This window comes from Onychostoma macrolepis, chromosome 04, assembly GCF_012432095.1.
Source record: "Onychostoma macrolepis isolate SWU-2019 chromosome 04, ASM1243209v1, whole genome shotgun sequence".
NCBI lineage: Eukaryota > Metazoa > Chordata > Actinopteri > Cypriniformes > Cyprinidae > Onychostoma > Onychostoma macrolepis.
This window is the reverse complement of record NC_081158.1, coordinates 22,612,865-22,632,164: the sequence shown is the minus strand read 5'-3', so window position 1 is coordinate 22,632,164 and position 19,300 is coordinate 22,612,865. Positions and strand designations below refer to the sequence as shown.

General features: G+C 38.2%; 1 protein-coding gene across 1 annotated transcript in view; it reads right to left on the bottom strand.

Annotated features, from left to right (window-relative positions):
• Positions 1-238: 238 nt before the first annotated feature.
• The window catches only part of snd1 (staphylococcal nuclease and tudor domain containing 1), a 168,708-nt gene continuing 149,646 nt past the window's right edge, over positions 239-19,300 (bottom strand). Inside the window, exons 19-24 of the mRNA XM_058774227.1 lie at positions 16,626-16,749; positions 14,836-14,905; positions 12,016-12,129; positions 9,990-10,193; positions 3,156-3,200; positions 239-1,145 (exon numbers count right to left, since the gene is read on the bottom strand). Of these exons, the coding sequence (XP_058630210.1) occupies positions 1,080-1,145; positions 3,156-3,200; positions 9,990-10,193; positions 12,016-12,129; positions 14,836-14,905; positions 16,626-16,749 (623 nt within the window). The 3' untranslated portion in view covers positions 239-1,079. The remainder of the gene's footprint in view (positions 1,146-3,155; positions 3,201-9,989; positions 10,194-12,015; positions 12,130-14,835; positions 14,906-16,625; positions 16,750-19,300) is intronic.

The window sequence follows — 19,300 nt, the reverse complement described above, 5'->3', positions numbered from 1 at the left end:
ATTCACTCTCCCTTTAACTTAAAATTGTGTTTTGTCCGTATTAACCATGACAGTTAATACCAAATCAATGAAAACACCAGAAATCTCCATTTCAGCATTGGTGTAGTTACTGTGTAGTGTTTAGTAGCAACTATAGTGTTTTATATATCGTTCTTCATGCGACACAAACTGTGTTGTAACTGTTCAAAAAAAGAAACTCAGCCACCACCCCAACCCTCAAAACCAGTCAGACAACATGGCACTTTGCTCATTTTTATTTCTCAGATTTAAATACAATGACAGGGTCTACCTCAGAAGGAAAGAAATTCAAACACTGTTTCTGTATGGCGGGCAAGAGCGGGAAAAGAAGAAACGATGACCGTTGAGTAAACCTCACAGAGGAGGCCAAGAGACGCTTGTAAAGGTGCTGGCAGCGGTTCTTTTGCCACAGAAAAAGAGAAAACACACGTCCTACACAAATGCCCAGAAATGTCACTGAACACTCAGATCACATCAGAGAGAGACAAAAATACGCTCAGTAAGTTCACTTGGTTAGTTCTGATCTAACTTCAAAATATCCATATATATACTGAAATATAGAATCTCATGATTAAGGAGGCGTTTTCTCAGCAAGCTGTTGAGTTCACGGTTCTCTGTGCATCCCCCTCATTTCTTTAAAAGTCTTGCCCCAAAATATAGAAATCTGATTGGGCAGATCAGATTTGCTAGGATGGGGTTTGACAGCTGGTGATTGGCTAAAAATTTACATGAAAAGGATGATTGGCTAACATGTCAAAATTTAAGATTAAGGTACGTACATTGGTCCTATTTGAAGCAGCTACAGGTAGTGTTATCTGTAGCCTACTTGCTTTTAAAAAAAAAAAATAGAAAATGATAAGAAACAAAGTCCTTGGGCAAAAGAGAGGATATGCACAGAGTATTAAAAAAAAAACAACAGAGAGAGGCAAATGTTCAACATTAGAAAAAATAAGAGCATACTGATGTTTTGTCGTGGTTTTTTTTTTTTTTGTCATGATTTTTGTTTTTTTGTGTTCTCTGCGAATTCATCTTGTCTTCCTCAAGGTCTTTGGAACAATGACTTAGCGGCGATACCCGAACTCATCTGCGTCATCATCACGGAAATCTCCATAACGCCAAATGTTAAGCTGCAAATGAAAAGGAAAATAATCAATTAAAGACAGAGTTAAAATATAGCTCTAACTGTACATTGTGGGATTGTCAGTCATGCAACTGGTGAGAATGTCAAAAAAATGCTCTATTACTAAAATTAATTCAGATTTCAAATGCAGTTTGGACACTTTCATTGTCTGCCAATATAGTATTAGGTTAACACTTTATATATATTTTAAGCACTGTAACCATGCATATGAGACTTTTATTGACCCTGCATTGAAAGCATCATAGATTATGATGAAGACGAATCCTCAAAGCAGCAGATCTTTGATGTTTTAAATGAGCTTCTTCATCTTCAATGGACACATAGGGTAAAAGAACTGCATTGAAAATTTTTTTGAAAGAGAAAACAGTTGACCCCCCCCCCCCCCAAGTTCTAAATAACTTCAATAAAACATTAATAAGCAGCAAAATGAGGCTTTAAGTCATTTGACAGCACTGATTCACCATCATTAAATTCTGATAAGCGTTTTTGCCCATGTATCTGTGAGACTGAGGCGCAGATGGCCAGCGTGTAGACAGGATCATTAAAACACGAGCTGGTCTGTAACATAATCACACCTCAGTAATAACGAGGCGAACGGTCGTTTACCGTGCTCTTTAACTCTAGTCTAGTCCTTTCACATCCAGTCACGCGTGAAGCTTTACCTCCAACAAATTCCATCACAGCCCTTCTATTTTACATCGGTTTTGCCACATAAAGCAGTGAAACGTTTCATTTGTGCGAAAGTGAATCGTTTCGGCTTTAGAGATTCTTGGGGAAGATGGGAAATCATTTTGTATGTCATACAGAGGCTTTTATGTTCTCTCTCCATTTTTGTCATCGGTGTGCATGTGTGAGAGAATCACAGCTAATTAATGTCTATGATATTTAGGCACCGTTGTTAGCAGGGACATCATCAAGCTTTTGGGTTTGCATGGTTCTCTCTTCTTTTATGGAGCAATGTTTTAGCCAAAAGACTGTTCAACGTGCACCACGCGGCATAAAAGTCGATGTTACAGGTAACAAAGTCAAAACCAGTTCTGAATACAAAACTGTTCGGTTTTCTGTGCCAACAAGGGCATTAAGCAATATAGACAAGCAGCAGGGAAGAAGAAATGCAAGTTAAGAATAATAATAATAATAATAATAATAAAGACTCTAATATGAGCCGTGGCTGCCTCAAATATACAGTCTAGTGCTAAAATTATATAAATTATATTGTATGTACCTATGTATATAATAATAGGTAACACTTGGTTACATGAGGTTCAATTTGTTAACATTAGTTAACATTAACAATGAGGAATACATTTGTTACTATATTTTTATTAATGTTCATTAAATACAAATGTATATATTGTTAGTTCATGTTATTGCATTTACTAATGTTAACTAATGGGTTGGCTGACTCATGCCAGTTTTCTATTTTCATTTACAATTTGTAGTAGTATAAAAGAGCAAATTAAAACCTGTATCAGGTTTTTAAAGTTCACTTTAAAATGGATTCAGGGTTGAATCTATAAAAAATGTCTTCAAAAGTGTTTGCGGAGTAATATTATTTCCTAAAAGACTTTAAACCAGCACAATTTAATAAAATGTTTAAAAGAAACTGGACTCACTGGCATGACGAGTATATCTGTGAATCTTCATCTGATATTAAGAACTTGTGTGTCTTTCCTTAATGCTCTATTTAGCATAATGTATATCAAATCTGATCATAGTGATTCATGAAAATAAAGATGCAACTTTTACCCACAACTTCATACACTGATCCCATTCTGTGGCGAGTTTAAAATTCTGAGGGTGGTACGGAACACTTTTCAATATCTGTAAAATAGTGCTTCTTTAGCAGCAGCGTCTGCTCATTTGTTACCTAATGGAACCTTATTTTAAAGTGTCACCCATATAAATATAAATAAATTAACTGCTGCAAAATACTATGGTTGACCAATCAGAATTTAGAGCTGTGTGATAAAGCAGAAAGATTTACAGCTCTTACCCTGGCACTCTTGGCAGATTCCTGGCAATTCAGATATTCAGTCACCTATGACAAGAAAAAAAAGTGCATTTAGACAGAGAAAGGCCTAGTGTTGCGTTTAACTTCCTTAACATAGCCAAACAACATCCTTCAGCATCTTCAACAAAATAAATGACACACACATGACATTGCTTTAAAAATGACAGCATTTTCCCAGATTGATGCTGTGCAGAATCCAGAAGTCAATCACAGTAAGTGCACCTTGTTTAGATGATGTTTTAACAGACCTTCATCTTGTTGTGTCTCTCCCTGATCATCAGGGTGGCGACTGGAGCCATGTGCTTGCGTGAGTATGTATTCAATAATAAGTAAAAGTGTGGGTGGTTACAGCCACTAGACGGCCTGTGTGTCTGTTGCTCTCTTTCTTTTCCTGCACCACAGACACAGGCCTGAATAACACTAAACATATTGACCGCTTCTGCCACAGCAAGCATTGAGAGTCACTGACTGAGTCAGAGAGCGAGATTGTCTTCGTTTCCGGTTCAGAGCAGTATCGGCAATATCGTTAGAAAGCTGGAAAGGTCTGTGTTTTCTGAAGTACCAGGTACGGATGAGATCACAGCCGAGGATTTAATGCACAAAGATGGCAGATGTTTAAAAGCGTAGGGTGTGCTCTTTTAGCGGCGTGTTTGCATGTGGGGGCTGTTATTTAGAGGGGGTTAATTGGCTGGCTGAAGATCAGGTGATTCTTCAGTGCTTTAGGACACGCATGAAAAGATGCCGAGGTACATCTGGACTCTGCAGCTGCAGACGGCAGAGAAAAGTGCAGCTAACGCAGTCTCCATCTATCAAGCATCTGATGCACCACAACATGCAACACAGCACCTCTCGCGCCACATTTACACACACCACCACCATCATCATCATCAGCAGTTTCACAAACTCTGCTGATAGCATCATGTATGACAGTTCATCAACGTTTCAAGATTAGGGACGCACAGATATTAATAGTACTGCTAAGCTGATGAATAGCAGATATCAAAAATTTACATTTAGATTTGTGACACTAGACCACAAAAGCAGTCTTAAGTAGCACATTTATATTTGTAGCAATAGCCAAAAATACATTGTATGAGTCAAAATGCCAAAAATCATTGGGACATTAAGTAAAGATCATGTTCCATGAAGATATTTTGTAAATTTCTTACTGTAAATATATCAAATCTTAATTTTTGATTAGTAATATGCATTGCTAAGGACTTCATTTGGACAACTTTAAAGGTGATTTTCTCAATATTTTGATTTTTTTGCACCCTCAGATTCCAGATTTTCAAATAGTTGCATCTCGGCCAAATATTGTCCTATCATAGCAACCCATACCTCAATGGAAAGCTTATTTATTCATGATGTAAAAATCTCAATTTCACAAAATTGACCCTTATGACTAGTTTAGGAGTCACATTTAAATTTAGTTGCCATTAGGCAACTAAATTTAAAGTAAGTTACTTTGGATAAAAGCATCTGCTACATAATAGAATATTTTGCTGAAATCATTTAAAAAGAAAATCATTTTAAATGTCTCAAATGAATTTAGGTATCACAACATTATAATGTACAGTATAAACAATGGATATTATGATATTGACCAACAGTAATAAATTATAGAAAGTCCAATAAGTGATGTAGATATTGTGCATCCTTAAAGATATCATCCTATTATTCATTCCCAAATCAATAGTATTATCTTGATACATTGTGACACGTCGTCAAACATGCATCACCAGGTGTATTCTATCTTGTTGTAATAGGTGTACGATATGTACAAAATGTTTTCACAATATGAGTAATTTTATTTTGTAAAATTTTTTTTAAACACTTATTCTTCTTAAAGCTATAAACGTTACTCAGTTTTTTTTGTTGTTGCTTGATTAATATGACAGACAGCAGCTAGTATACTGGCTGCTGTCACTTTAAGACCGAATGCACAGATTCAACATACTGAAACACAGATTTCAGACATCAGATTTCATTCCTAATTTTTTACGCTCACTTAAGACACAACAGACTGTGCTTACATTAATACTTGCCAATACAGGCAAACTGACATTGTGTATTTGACTGTTGGAGAGCAATAATATGAAAAAAGAACTGAATTCAGGATCTCATGCTATCCGAGTGGCAGCTTTCAGTGTGTGCAAGTACCACATTAAATGAACTCTTTAACATTAAGGACATCTGTGCTTTATTTTCTCATTCATGAATGTTTCTTTCTCACTCTAATGTGTTGTCAACTTATAAATATCTGAAAACACGCACTTCTCCTTTCCAAGTGCCATTTCTGTGTCCTCTATTCACAGCCCTCACTCTTGTGGGTTCAGGTGGCTGTGTTTTACCAATCTGCAGACTGCAACTGAGTCTTTTACCGTCTCTCGGCATGAAATGATGGGGCAATGATCAGATTTGTGGTGTTCTTAGAAACACTCTATAATACCCAGTAATGCAGGCAGCCTGAAAATCAAAGCGATCATAGACACAGCCGCACAGCATTCGAAGAGAACAGTTTGGACTTTGATCATCTCAGTACAGAGATTAAACAACAGAAAGACGCTGGAGCTGAAATGGCTTCTCTGTCCCAGATCAAGCCTGTGTTCAATCCACAGGGCACAGGAATGAAATGGGGTTTTTAGGCAGCGATGCGTGTCATTCAGCATGTGTCCCGGCCCGTTTGTGTGGATGAGTGTGTTTGATACTAGAGGAGCAGAAAATTCCCCATTCTAAGCTTGGCTAACTTCTACTGGTTAGTGGGTAAAGGAGCTGTCAGGAGCGAGGCATGATGGAATATGACTGGACATGGGGTGCCCTGTAAACGCCCGATTGTACTTTAGCTGAGATGAAACAACAATCTGAGACTTTGGCTGTTTAATTTTTTTAATTTTAAATGGAGTGTCAAGTTAAAAATATCTTGAATAACTTAAATTTGTTCAGCGATCATCTAAGCCCCTAAGCAATATGTCCAACTGGACTCAACTGGCAAACTAATTATACATGGGTTCCTTAATACCAATTAATTTAGCAAATTAAAGACATGTTTAAGGAATGAAACATGACAGTAACAGAAATATAAACCACTATTTTAAACCCCAGACGACTTTCCCTAAAATGCTAAAAAGCTACAATTCTCATAGGACAATTTCATCACATAACAACCGTAATAAAAAATACTACACCTCCCTTGGGCTTTATCATCTGGATTGTACAACTCAATATCACCAGAATATTAGAGTGAGAAAGAGAGATATTAACAGTGCTATGGTTTCATCAAGCCACCACAGGTTTGTAGAACATCTCTGGCTGAGATCGGATCACCTTTCATGCCTTAATTAATGTCTCCAAGGGAAGGTCATTATACAGCAACAAGACCTACAAACTCTTTCTGAAACGATAAGTCCAGATTTTAGCCCTTTTAAATCAACAATCTAAGTCAATACCGAATGCTTAAGGAGAATCTCCCAGAACAAATTTCCAATAAGACTGACTGCATTCTATGACTGTAACGCTAATTGGTATGTGAGCTTGTAATTAGCTTGTAAAACTAATGAACGTGAAAAGGCACCAGTGTCACTGACGGTACGCTACAGTAAGCATAAGCTTAGCGCTGATGTAGCATAAATACAAGGAACCTCTGTTCCAAACCCTGCGAGCTGGCTTGTTGTCTACTGCCTAAATAGACAGCTACCTAGATACCCTTTTTTTGCATTAAATACAAATTATGTATAATTACTTCTCTTGACTCCTCTGTCATCTTGGATTAGGTTAATTTCACTGATCTTCTTGTAGTGCATTGTTGCAGACCTTGTTGGAACAGCCTTTTCATAAGAAGCCCACTAAAATCCCACCAAGCTTTAAATGCAGAAGCAGCACTACTAAACTGACCTCAGAGCAGCATGACTTAATATGATCGCAGCCCATCCGATAACACACAGACATCTCATCCAGCATGCCAGGACGAGGAAGAAAATCAGAGAAAGAGAGACAGACTGACACACAAATAAGAAAGAGCAGTGTTTGACAAACACAGAGAGGGAAATGACACATCGATTTAAACTATCGATCCCGAGAACTGATGAAGCTCATGCACACTTATCGGAAGGCCTGCGTTATCCACGCGCAGGTGGAGAGAAAGAGAACCGATGGGCTTTATCTGTCACTCTCTCCCTGTCAGACAGACGTTCCCATATCTGACTCCTACTTTCACTCTAAAGATTTCCTTTCCCTTTTTCGCTCTCCTTATACGGATATTCAAGGACTCATTTCTCACTAGACCACAGTGAATGTGACTGACTGACTGACGTATGGACTCTGGTCTGGAGACTTCAGCAGAGTAAAGATTTGCTGATAGCAGGAAGTCAGGTGTCAAGCATAGCAGATACCCTTCAGCAGCAGAGAGGACGTTGGGAAAAAAAAGATCACAGAGCACAGTGTGTTTAAAAGGAATAAAATATCACAAGACAGACAAAGGGGTAGGATGGCAGCGTATATTCTGATGGCAGAGTAAATAATCACTGCGTATTAACAGTGTTTTAAATCACAGCTAATTTACTAAGGAAAGAAAGGTTTGATCCACTGCTTTGTCTTTAATTCTGCAGATTATGATTTATCTCACCGCTTTCACCGACATGCAAATACATGCAAATTTCCAAACTACATCCTCCTGTACACGGTGTACTGCACTGGAGGCCAAACCAGCAGCAAGAAAAGATGGGGAAGGAGAGAGAGAGGACAGAGAAAGAGAGCGTGAGTGGGAAAGATAATGAATGAGAAAATGAATGAAGGAGAGAGTGAGATGAGAGAATCTTTATGAAAAAGCCAAGGGTGAAAGCAGAAGACAAGTGGCATGGCGCCACCACACTACACTAAAGTGCCAATGCTAGCCAGACTGTGGACTCGATCTGGCATACAGGATGTGCCCTTCATGTGCATTTACTGATGATGAAATGTAATAACAGTGTAATAAGATTCATAAATGGCAGGAAAAGTGGCATGGACTGTGTTTTTGGAAAATATATTACAATGTTCAGATGATGGAATATTTCCATGTTCAATTCACTAATTTCTGTGCATCACCGAATGAAATGGCAAAAATAATTATCAGTTTCCTGAATACTACCTGCCATTGGTTGAGCCAATGTTGTGGTGTTGGGCTGATCAGGATGCTCAAACTTTCAGTTGACAATCAACCTTATTTATAGCCATTTTTACATGTCTCAAAACTACTGGAGCTTTCTTTGAAATGTACATTGAGCTATCATGCTGAACTAAAGCATGTGTACAGTATTTGAGGTACAGTATGCCTGAGCACAAGTGTTTCATATCTATGTGAGAGTGTGAAACAAGAGCAGAAGTGAGTGCCACTGAAGTCAGACAGCTCAGCTCTATACATGCAACTCAAACAACCTGTTAGCGCAATAGAAAATGAAGAACGAAAGCGTGAGGGAGTGAGAGGCGGGGACGAGTGAACCAGAACAGCAGTGTTCCTATGGGAACAGGGAAACGGTGGACCTGATGTGGCTGTCACAAACACCCTCCATATGCTCAGTCTACAAACCGCTTCAAGTTCATCACAAGCAGACTGCCAAGAACAAACCTGTGTGGTTTGATTCAGGAGTAAAAACTAATTACGTCAAGGCGGCAGAAGGTCATAGGATAAATAGCTGTTCAAAGAATGGGCTCAAATGTCTAAAATCAAACTGAAGATGAAGAGTTTGTAAGCAATTAAAAGTCTCACCTCCAAGTGCTAAACTAAACTAGGGCTGTGAGATTTAGTCTCAGTCTTAGTCTTTTAAATTAGTCTTAGTCCTGTGTCAAATGTACTTTTTAGTTATCAGTCAACCTTGTCCTGCTTTTGTTTAGTCAAGTTTTAGTCGACTAAATGTGTTTCTCTCTCTCTCTATAGCTCAAAATTATAAAATCGCAATGATTGTTGTCATTTGAGAAATTTATTTTTACATTTCAGGTATTGCACTTTCACCAATAAGCACAAACCATCTGAACGTGAACTCGTACACGTTTTATTTTACCTCATCTAGTGCACTGATTTACTATAGGCTATTTAATATATACATTAATATCATAGACTTAGATATGCACTCTCTGTTAAAAAAAAAAAAAAGTCGGGATCTCATGAAAGAACACAGACTGTCTGAATGACACTTTGATTTAAACCTAGGAGATCGCTAAACTTTAGCTTGTTTATTGGTGTTTTCAGATCTTCGTCAGCACTTCTGTAATGAAGAGCGAGTGCGTACGCATGGTTGCCAGACTTCAAAAATAAGCAAAACACCAGGCAGAAAATGTATCCTTTTAACAGGGATTTGAACTCTTAATATCTGGCAACCACACACAAAAGCTTGCATAGTAGAGGCATATACAGCAGTCCGTAATAATATTTCATCTCATTTTTTTAGTCGAAAATAAAACAAGATTTTTGTATAGTTTTTATTTTTTAAAATACATTTTAGTCTCATCTTTTATGCGCTTGACACAATGTCACAAATGAATGCAGCAAGTTTTAAAAATGCTCAAGAAATGACAAGCATTACATAACAGGAAAGGATAGAGCGAGACAGATAGAGAGCGGATAACAAAGGGAGAACGAATGGTCAGTGCTTCATAATAATACAAAATGGCTGCCGTCAGAGGCCCTGCTGTGAAACAGCGAGGTGTATTTCAGGGGACATAGATTACAACAGATCCCAGTTAAAGCTAATGCCGCCTCCGGCTCAAGCTAGCTGACCAGTGACTCCACGCTTACTATTTGTGTTCTTGTATTTAGATGCGTTTGTGTTTGTCACTCACCATTTTCTGGAGGTGCTTCTCTTTCCGTACGTCCACCATGACAAGGCCTTCCTTCACCAGACCCAGACCCACGTCATCTTTCGAGTCAGTAAACTGCAGCGTGACGTGCGGGCAGACAACTCCACTGTATTCCACGTTCAGCAGACACTGTGTGTTTTGAATGTCCCTGACCACACTGTCCACAGCGTCGGCCCGTGCGTCTTCCTGTGGGTGAGGTCATCATAAGAACATGTCACATTTCCATCCATGCATCCAAAACCAGGTTTCATTTCTACAAACTGCCCACAACATAAACACTTACAATTCCATACACTACTGATAGACACTTCAAAGTCCTCAGTGTGCGCTCTGAGCCAATCAGACTCTATCGTTCAAACTCTCCAGCTGCGGAGTTGCTCATTCATCACACTTACACAAGTGCTGCGATAATGATAAATGTAGATTTGCAAACAAAAAACAGATCAAAATACCTCCACACCAACACAATGTTTCACAAATGTTCGGCACACGAGGTGAGAGATACAGATCTGATCTTTCTCGCTCTCATACACACACACACTTTGCTCTTGTGAGCCAACCCAGTCTCCATGGCAACCTCAGAGCATGTTCCCCTTGGGGGGAGTTATGGTGGGGGTATGAGATACAGAGGCCATCCAGAACGAGAGAGAGACAGAGAGAGAGAACAATGCGCCTACCTCAAAAGATGGACAAGATCACAAAACAACAGTAGTATTAACAGTGCAGGTGGCATGATGCCGCACCAACACACAAACACACACCTACACACGCACAATCGAGCTCCGCACACAGACCAGGTGGAAAACTTACTTTCATATACATTTCCTCACACAATTTAACTAACAAAAAGGCTTGAACTGGAATATCAGCATTGTAGCATACTGCTTACTGTTAAGTAGATGTTGAGTATATAGGATCCCGTTTTATTTTTCTCAGGTTCTGTTTTATCATCTTCCAAATTCAGTTTTTTTTCTATTTAAATTTTTCTAGACTGTTTTAATGCTTAAATTAAATTTTATTAATCAATCAACAAGCATGTCTAATTAGTTGAAATCATGAAACTTGCACACTTTAACGGCAATTTGTTAACAGTTGATCAAAAATTACATTTTTAAGTTTGTTTTACATTAATTTTCTGGATTTCATTGTAATGTTTCATTAAATTTAAATAATCATAAGCATTTCTAAACTAAAAACCAAACTTTTCACCCAGAAATACTGTGTTGTGTATTTACATTTTTCTGATAAATAAATTCCGGTAAATAATTTTTCTGGTAAAAATAATATTCCTCAAAAATAATGTTTTAATCATTTTATTATTAGTAGTAGTACTATCATTACATATTTCTGTCACAGTTTATTCAAGTTAAGCTGAACTTATTTTGATGGGTTGTTGTTAAGAGCTTTAAAGAATTTCTGTTTATATTATATGATGATAGTTTTTCTCAAAAGAAACAGTAAAATGCTAATGAAGTGACTCAGGATTCCTATTTAAATAGTATTTTGCAGCTTAATATTCACAGACACTAATCCATATTGTTTTGATTTGTGTACTAACCTACTTTTGATTTATTCATATAAATTTGGCAAATTCCGTGACATTCTGCGTTATACAGTAAATTCCACTTTAATGGCTGGATTCCAAGTTTCCGTCCGCGTTTTCCTCCTTCACGGAAATCATAGGACCCCAAGTATAGTACGTTACATCACATGAGCTCATTACGTACACAAATAATTAATGCAATGTAGTGTGCTCTTGTTGTATATTTTACACTTGAAGTGTATGGCTATTCTATGCAGAAAATTTGCATACTTTGAAGAAATGCGGTAGTATGCCATTCCAACAGCTAAACTAGCACGATGTGACTCATAATTCCTGTCTTTTATAACCTGGATGTGACTATGTTGTGCATGTATGCGCTATGTGTCCTACAGGACCCGTTTGAAGGCCACGTTGCGTGATGAATCACACGGGAGTGCGTATGAATGTGTTTGTGCAAGAACTTACATCCTGTGGGACCTGAATGAAGGCAAATGTGTATTCTGTAGCCTGTGGAGGAAGCGTACGCGTGCTGAAGGCTGGAGGAAGGACTGCAAGACGCGTGGATGATAATATTTCTCTCTGAAAGGACAAGAGAGAGAGATCGTCACATTGTTGTCTTATAAAACAGGTTTCATACCTCTTTCATACACCGACTGCCTGTACAAGCTCCTCATTAAACGGAGGAGGTGTGAGTACAGCACAGCAGATAAAAGCAAGTCAAGGATAACGCTCAACTCCTCCACATGCCACACTCAAAGCCAGCAACACAATATGAGAGACACACACTCTCTCTCTACTGGGTCGCAGTTGAGTGCTGTGGTCATGTGTCTTTAGTGCAGAACATGTGAACGCAGCAGTCTAAAGAGGCTGGTTAGCACTGAGACGCCGCAAAGGCTCGTTTCAGCTTTGAGAATGAGAAATACAGGCAGACAGAGAGACTAGAAAATGGAAAAACAGACAGAAGACAGATGAAAGTACAAAGCAAAAGACTGGCTTGTTCTACGTGGGGGGTTATAACAGCAATTCTTCAGAGGAAGAGAGGCGGGAACACACATCAAGCACATGGTGGGCCTAGACACATTTGGACACAATGTTTGAATGTCAATGCATTTCTCTCCATTTATGTTTCATAGAAATGGGATTAGTAAATGTAATAATTAAATAAAGGCAAATTTAATCAAACAATGTGTTTAAAAATCACAAAACAACAAATATTTTTCTTAGAATGAAGACAAAGACACTTTCTGGCTGTCAAACTTGAGTGGATCATGTTCCTAATGTGATGATCTCTGATTTAGTCATGTAATCAGTTGGTTAAAAGTAAAGCACAAAACTGACTCACATATGTAATAATAAATAAAATAAATATCTAAAGGTTAACATCTCCAAAATAAGTTGCATGTATATTATAATATTAAAGAGAATGTTTCAAATGTCAAATGATATGTATATTAAAGCAGATTTTGTTACATTTAAGATCTGCTACTTTGTCTACATTGCAGTGTTCATTTTGACAGCAAACTTTGATTTAGTTTTAGTCATATGAATTGTTTTTAGTTTTAGTCTACAAAATATCATAAGATTTTAGTTGACTATATCTACAGTAAATTTAGTCGGCTAAAATCTAATGGGTTTAGTTACAGTGCATTTATTAAGCATTTCTCTAAAATTTCCAAACTCATTATATAGGTTTGATATTAAGGTTTTATCATGATAGACTGCGATTTAACTGCGGTGACACACAACATGCCTTTTTTAAAATTAAATAAAACCACTTCTCATAAAGAACAAGAACATGGTCTTCTTTTTAATGAAATACCAATGGTTATATAGGCTAATTATGCATTCTTTATAACAACTTGTTTACCATATTCTTAATTCTTTCAAGCAGACATATTTATTTCTATAAATAAATTTAGATTAATCTTTAGGGCTACTAAAGTGATTCAGTCAAGAGCAGCGAGTGATTTTCTGTCTTTCTTTTGTTGCTTGATTAACATCAATGACTCAATAGTGACTAAATTAGGCTGCTGTCCCTTTAAAACCGAATGCACGGATGCAATGGATGCAGTGTACTGATACACCTTCTCCCTACTGTTTACGTTCACTTAAGACGCAATCAACTGTGTTTACGTGAATACTCGTCAAAACGAACATTTCGACATTATTTTGTGTGTATTTCTCCGTTCATGCGACGTGAAAGAGTACTCGCGCGCTGTGAGACGCGCTTTCTGTGCGTGTATGCTTCAGTGTCTGCGCTCAGAAAACCGGACCGAATTGAGTTCTCTCTTGCGTCGTCTGATTTATCCATATGCCTGCTCTTCTCTTACTCCCACATATTTACATTTTTGATTGTTTTATGCGGCGCGCAGCAAGTGTATTTTAGCTTATGTCCCGCCGGTTCATATGTTCGCATCTAACCTCCGAATGCAGCAGATTCGTTCTGAATGAATCTCTTCCCAAATCGTCCCTCCCTAACATTTTCGCCTCGTTTTTATTCGTTGATGTAAATGTCAATAGATTTACGTCATAATTTTTGTCATTCAAAAAGAGTTTTCGTTCGTTATCGTCTCCTTGTCGTCAGTGAAAAAAAGTCGTTGACTAAATTAACACTGCGACATTGTCAGGTTGTTATATTAAATCTAAATTACAATACTTAGACCAAAGACTCCAAAAAAAGAGGAATTTAGGCCTTTTGATGGGGCATTAAAATAAAGATCTGTCCCTCAAGATACTGTGTGCAGCAGATTGAACAAAGATGGAAGGCAATAAACACTGATATCAGATTCAGCACAATGCTCTTGCACTGAGGGTTAAGATATGTGGGCAAAGAGAATAAAAGAACGAGGTGGAGAGTGTGAAAAGAGAAGAAAGAGGAAGGCACAGGGAATACAGAGATGAGAGAAAAGGTCTGTTGTGTGAGAAATGTTCAATCACATGACCACCTGCATCTTTTCTCTTGTGCTGGCCTGAAGCCTTCAGCCCCGGGCACAAAAAGAGCAAAGCATGCTGGGTACTGCAACCTTCAAGCTGCTTTTAAGCATACTAACATTATTTCCCTTGAAAAAATGCATTTATTCTGGATTTGTGGAGAGGAATTGTTTTCCACATGTGTGGCATTTTGACTGATGGATTCAGTGCTGGATTTTGAAAGCACATGCAGTATTTTATTTTAAACAATTCAGAACATTCATCAGTCAGCGCCTTTCTAAAGAGACGCTCCACTCAGGAGATGCTGTTCTACATCCAGATTACGCATCAACCTCGCTGCAAGCAGATACTCACGTTTCCATAGTCAATGTAGAACACGTGAACCTTTGCTGGAGATTCAACTCTCTCGATGCGAGCTCTGTACCTACGGAGAGACAGAGAAGAAAGTGTCAGTTCCACTCACTGAACAGAGAAGAAATAAGTTCAGTAGTTCATCCTCAAGCACTGGACAAATTGATGTAGAACACCCGAACAAGAAAACTTTGGCTTTGCCACCAAATGGCACTTTGGTACTCAGGTTTTCACTGACTTTTTGGCTCCTAACTGCCTTTTCTACATGGAGAGGACTGAAAGGGGGCACACTGGGTACTGGGGTATACAATAAGTGACCTCCAATTTCACCTAACTGAAAACATTCACTTTTGTAAAGAGCAAAATACTAGTTTACTGCCCCTAACTGCAGAGTACAGACAGATCTTTTATGGGGGTCCGAGGAGAGAGTTGATCTTGTATTCATAACCTCATGCTCTGGAAGTGGAAGAAGCCTCTCATATTCATAAAGAGCAGTTCAAAGCTCTGCATGACACCTCAAACAAGAGGAAAAAGTCAAAGAAGAGTTTCCATTTTCATATAATCAAACTGAGACATTCCAACCCACTCCAGACCCCCTGCCCACTCCAGACCATCCACTTATGCTAAAACACTTCAATCATCCAGAAATCCCCGTCTTATCCAGGGATGCCTGCTCGGAAAAATGTCTTTCTGCTGGTATCACAAACTTAATGAGCTCTTATGCCACTGAATGACATAGTCCTGGTGCATCATGGGAAAACATGAGCCAACTGGGATACAGAGAAAGATAACAAACATGACAACATGCTAAAAAAAGAAAAAGAAAAAAAAAACAGAACAAAGAAAAACTTGTAAGCAATTAAAGGAGAAATTCTAGGGACGTTGCTGGGTGGAGCTCAAACGAGATTTTAAAAGAGCAAGACGACATCAACAAAAACACCAGCAGATGCCTGAATAATGAGTCGCCCCACCGAGGATGCAGCCTGTTCAGACTCTATATGAGGACAATAGAAGCTTCCAGACTCCCTAAAGGACAAAGGACTCATTAGAGCAGTCCAATGTCCTGCAATCTAGGGCAGATTACCCCAATATAAAATTTAAGTAAACCAAAAAATACCCATAACCAACAGTTGGTTCACTATAAAACTATTTCAACAATGAATATGAGGTTAAAGCAATCCCTGTGAAGATAGTCTGCTGAGAAATGCTGCCTTTCTGCTTTTATTCTTTTTCCTCTGAAGACATATTTCATTAAAATTAAAGACACACATCAGTTATCAACATATCTAATAATATTCCAATATTAGAGATTTTATTATAATTATTATATAACGCAACCTGGTATTATATATAATAATTGATGTCATTTAACACTAACTTGAAGTTCAAAAGATACCCCCCCCCCAAAAAAAAATCAATCCACCTTTCATACTTTACACTGTTACAAGGATGCCTACTGTAAATGTATTTGTAGCATTTAAAGTGACTATTTAAATGACTAAATATTTATATTGATCATTAGCAATAACATAAAAGATTAATTATCAGCATGTGCCAGAATTTCAAAATCAGTGCATTATTACTTAAAACATCAAATCACCTGAACAAATCATCAATATGAATCATTACCTTTCAAAACTAGACAAGAACATCCTGCCCAGCAGCTCTGACAAATATTTTATTACATTTATTTATTAAAAGATATTAATAAATTAAAAGGTATTTTGCTGAAACCAGGAAACTCAGCTTTTATAGCAGATGCCATTAAGAGATTTTTTTTTTTTGGCTCTTACCATTCTCCATCAGCAAACTTTGCGATGCAGAAATCCCCTCTGCGCGGGGCAAAGGATCCTTCCACCGGAGGCTGGGTGGCAATCTCTCCTCGCATGCTCTCCATCAGGCTCTCCAGCTTAGTGCCTGCACAGATAAGGACGGCAAAAAGGTGAACATCTCCATGCAATCCATCACTCTTCTCAGGAAAGTCTGAAAACTTCAAGGTTGTGTTCCTGGATTTGGCTCCATGTTGGAGAGCGCTATCCTGACGGCATGATTACATGATTTATACCATAACGTGATGATTTGAGAAGGAAGAGATGCATTAACTTGCGAGTGACTGGCCTCTGCCAACAGCGTTTCTCCAACAATGAAGCCCTGATGGCTCTGGAGAGGAAAGCATAATATTTTCCTCGTTCAGCCAAACAACAAACACTAAATTACATTCATTTGTTGACAACCAACATTCATTGAGTTTTTGCTGTGCCTGGGGTCTGTTGCAAATATGGAAATAAAATTAGATTAAGACCAACAAATCCTCAACGCTCTAGCGCACTACGGCCCGCAAGAGGGGGACGTGAGACCCAAGCAAGCTCTCAAATCAACCAAAGGCCAGTAAGGTTTTAATACATCAAAATGGCTTGAAATGCCTTTCTAATGAGAACGTCGACTACAGATATTTACTTTTTTCAGCCGTACTCTTGCAGCGGTTCATTCATTTCTCCCAACAACAAGACCAATCAGTGTAATCGCTGAGGTGTGGGTTTGCTGGGGTATGGAAATGTGACAAAATGGCCCCACAGTCAGGCATGAATAATGTTGTAGGAGCGGAGGGAGGAGAAAAAAAGAAAAAAAGAGAGAGCTGTAATGTGCGACAAATACCAAACATCCCTCCAGGAAAGCTGTTAAAATAAGCCAACTAATGGGCCTGTCTTAAGCTGCTCATTTTCGCCTCCCTCCACTGATGTCATTGGGGTTATGATAATTGTTTGCTAGCATCAGAATATTTGCATTCGTTAAATGAAAAGACAAGGATGAAGAGAAGAGAGAGGGCGTTTAAAACATGTAGCGTAAATCTACATTTAAGCAGCCCAAAGCCTGCATGCAGCTAATTAGCATGATGCCAACTCAAACAGAGCAGCATTAGCGTGTGAACGTATGTTTGTGAACGTGTGAGGGGTGCAGGGGGTATTTAATGGCAGATTTCCAAAAGGGGTGTGGCTTAAATGCTCTATTTAATTGGCTAACCCACCAGCATCCAGCCTGCTAAACGGTTAATTAGCACATATGGGAAGACACATACACCTCTCAGCTGATTCTCGCACAGTAGAGATATTAGCAGCGTTTTGAGGAGGCAGCAGTTTTTGAGAAGTTAAGGGGAGGGAGAACGTGGCTGTGTGACTGTGGGTAGAGTAGCGTGTCAGATGACAGCTGAACGTGCAGCCTTGATTTATTAAACTAATTTAAAAAGTTTTGCATTTTCTTCCCAGGCAGCAGGGCAGCGAGAGCGTGTTTCCCCGGCTTCGTTCATCCATGCCCCACTTCTAGCCCTGCTGGAGCTTGCTAAATAATAAATAAGTAGGGGGGTGTCCTCCGTACGCGTTATAAAGGTTTAATGGAGGCAGCGCATTTAACCCAATTAATCCAAGAAGCACTCAATTAGAACGCATAGACTGGGCAGAGAAAAAGTCTCTATTATAGACAATGGATGCTAATTAAAACAAATGCACTGGCTTATAATACGTGTCAAATAATGCAAACCTCAATTCAAACTTTATTTAATTGAACATCCAACCATTAATTACCTCGTGTAATTTTAAAACCATGTGGAGAATCACTGAAAAACCCTTCTCTGTAGCTCTCAAATCAAAAATGGCTTCAGGTTTCACGCTGCTTCAATTGACAAAACATGACAACTAATGGTGTCACTAATGTAAGGTCAAAAACATGATAGGAAAACTACTGAAGGTGACAATTTTTAGTGAATTAACTAGTTAACCTTTGGTCTAGTTGCCACACAAAACCATTGTTTGATTTCAAAATATTTTGAATAAAGCACAAGAATCAAATTCTCCTTTGGAGTGAAATGGAATGACATGAGGGAGTATAAATAATGACAGTTTTCATTTTTCATTCTGGGTGAACTGGCCCTTTAATTCACACGAGAAAGGGTTAAACAAACACTCTTTAAAGCACATCTGAAATGACTGTTTCAAACACTTCTAAAAAAAAAGTCAATGAAATCAAGATAAATTGTATAATTAATATCATGCACAATTTTATTTTCAGACTCTGATGATATGTGAAATGACAACAATCTAATGATCCAATCAAGTCCCGACCTACATTTTTTTTTTCTTGTTTGAGAAGCTGTTTCGTATGTCACAATTGGGAAGGAAAAATCATCGCAAATTCTGTTTCGTGCCAACTTGACAGTTCCATAGTAATTAGATATATGCTTTAGTAAATTAATATGAATATTTACATTTGATATGTACTTCAAAAGAACATGACACTACCCTGTGGTGGGAAAAACTAATACAGTACTTACATGTTAATTGGAAACTTAATAAAACTCTTGGGGAGACTTTGTCAACTTAAAAATGAATTACCGTTAACATGTTTTTGATCTAAAAGTACGCTAACAAGACCTGCAGTGGTCCATATGGTGTGGGTTCAGGTGTTCAGCCCTGCT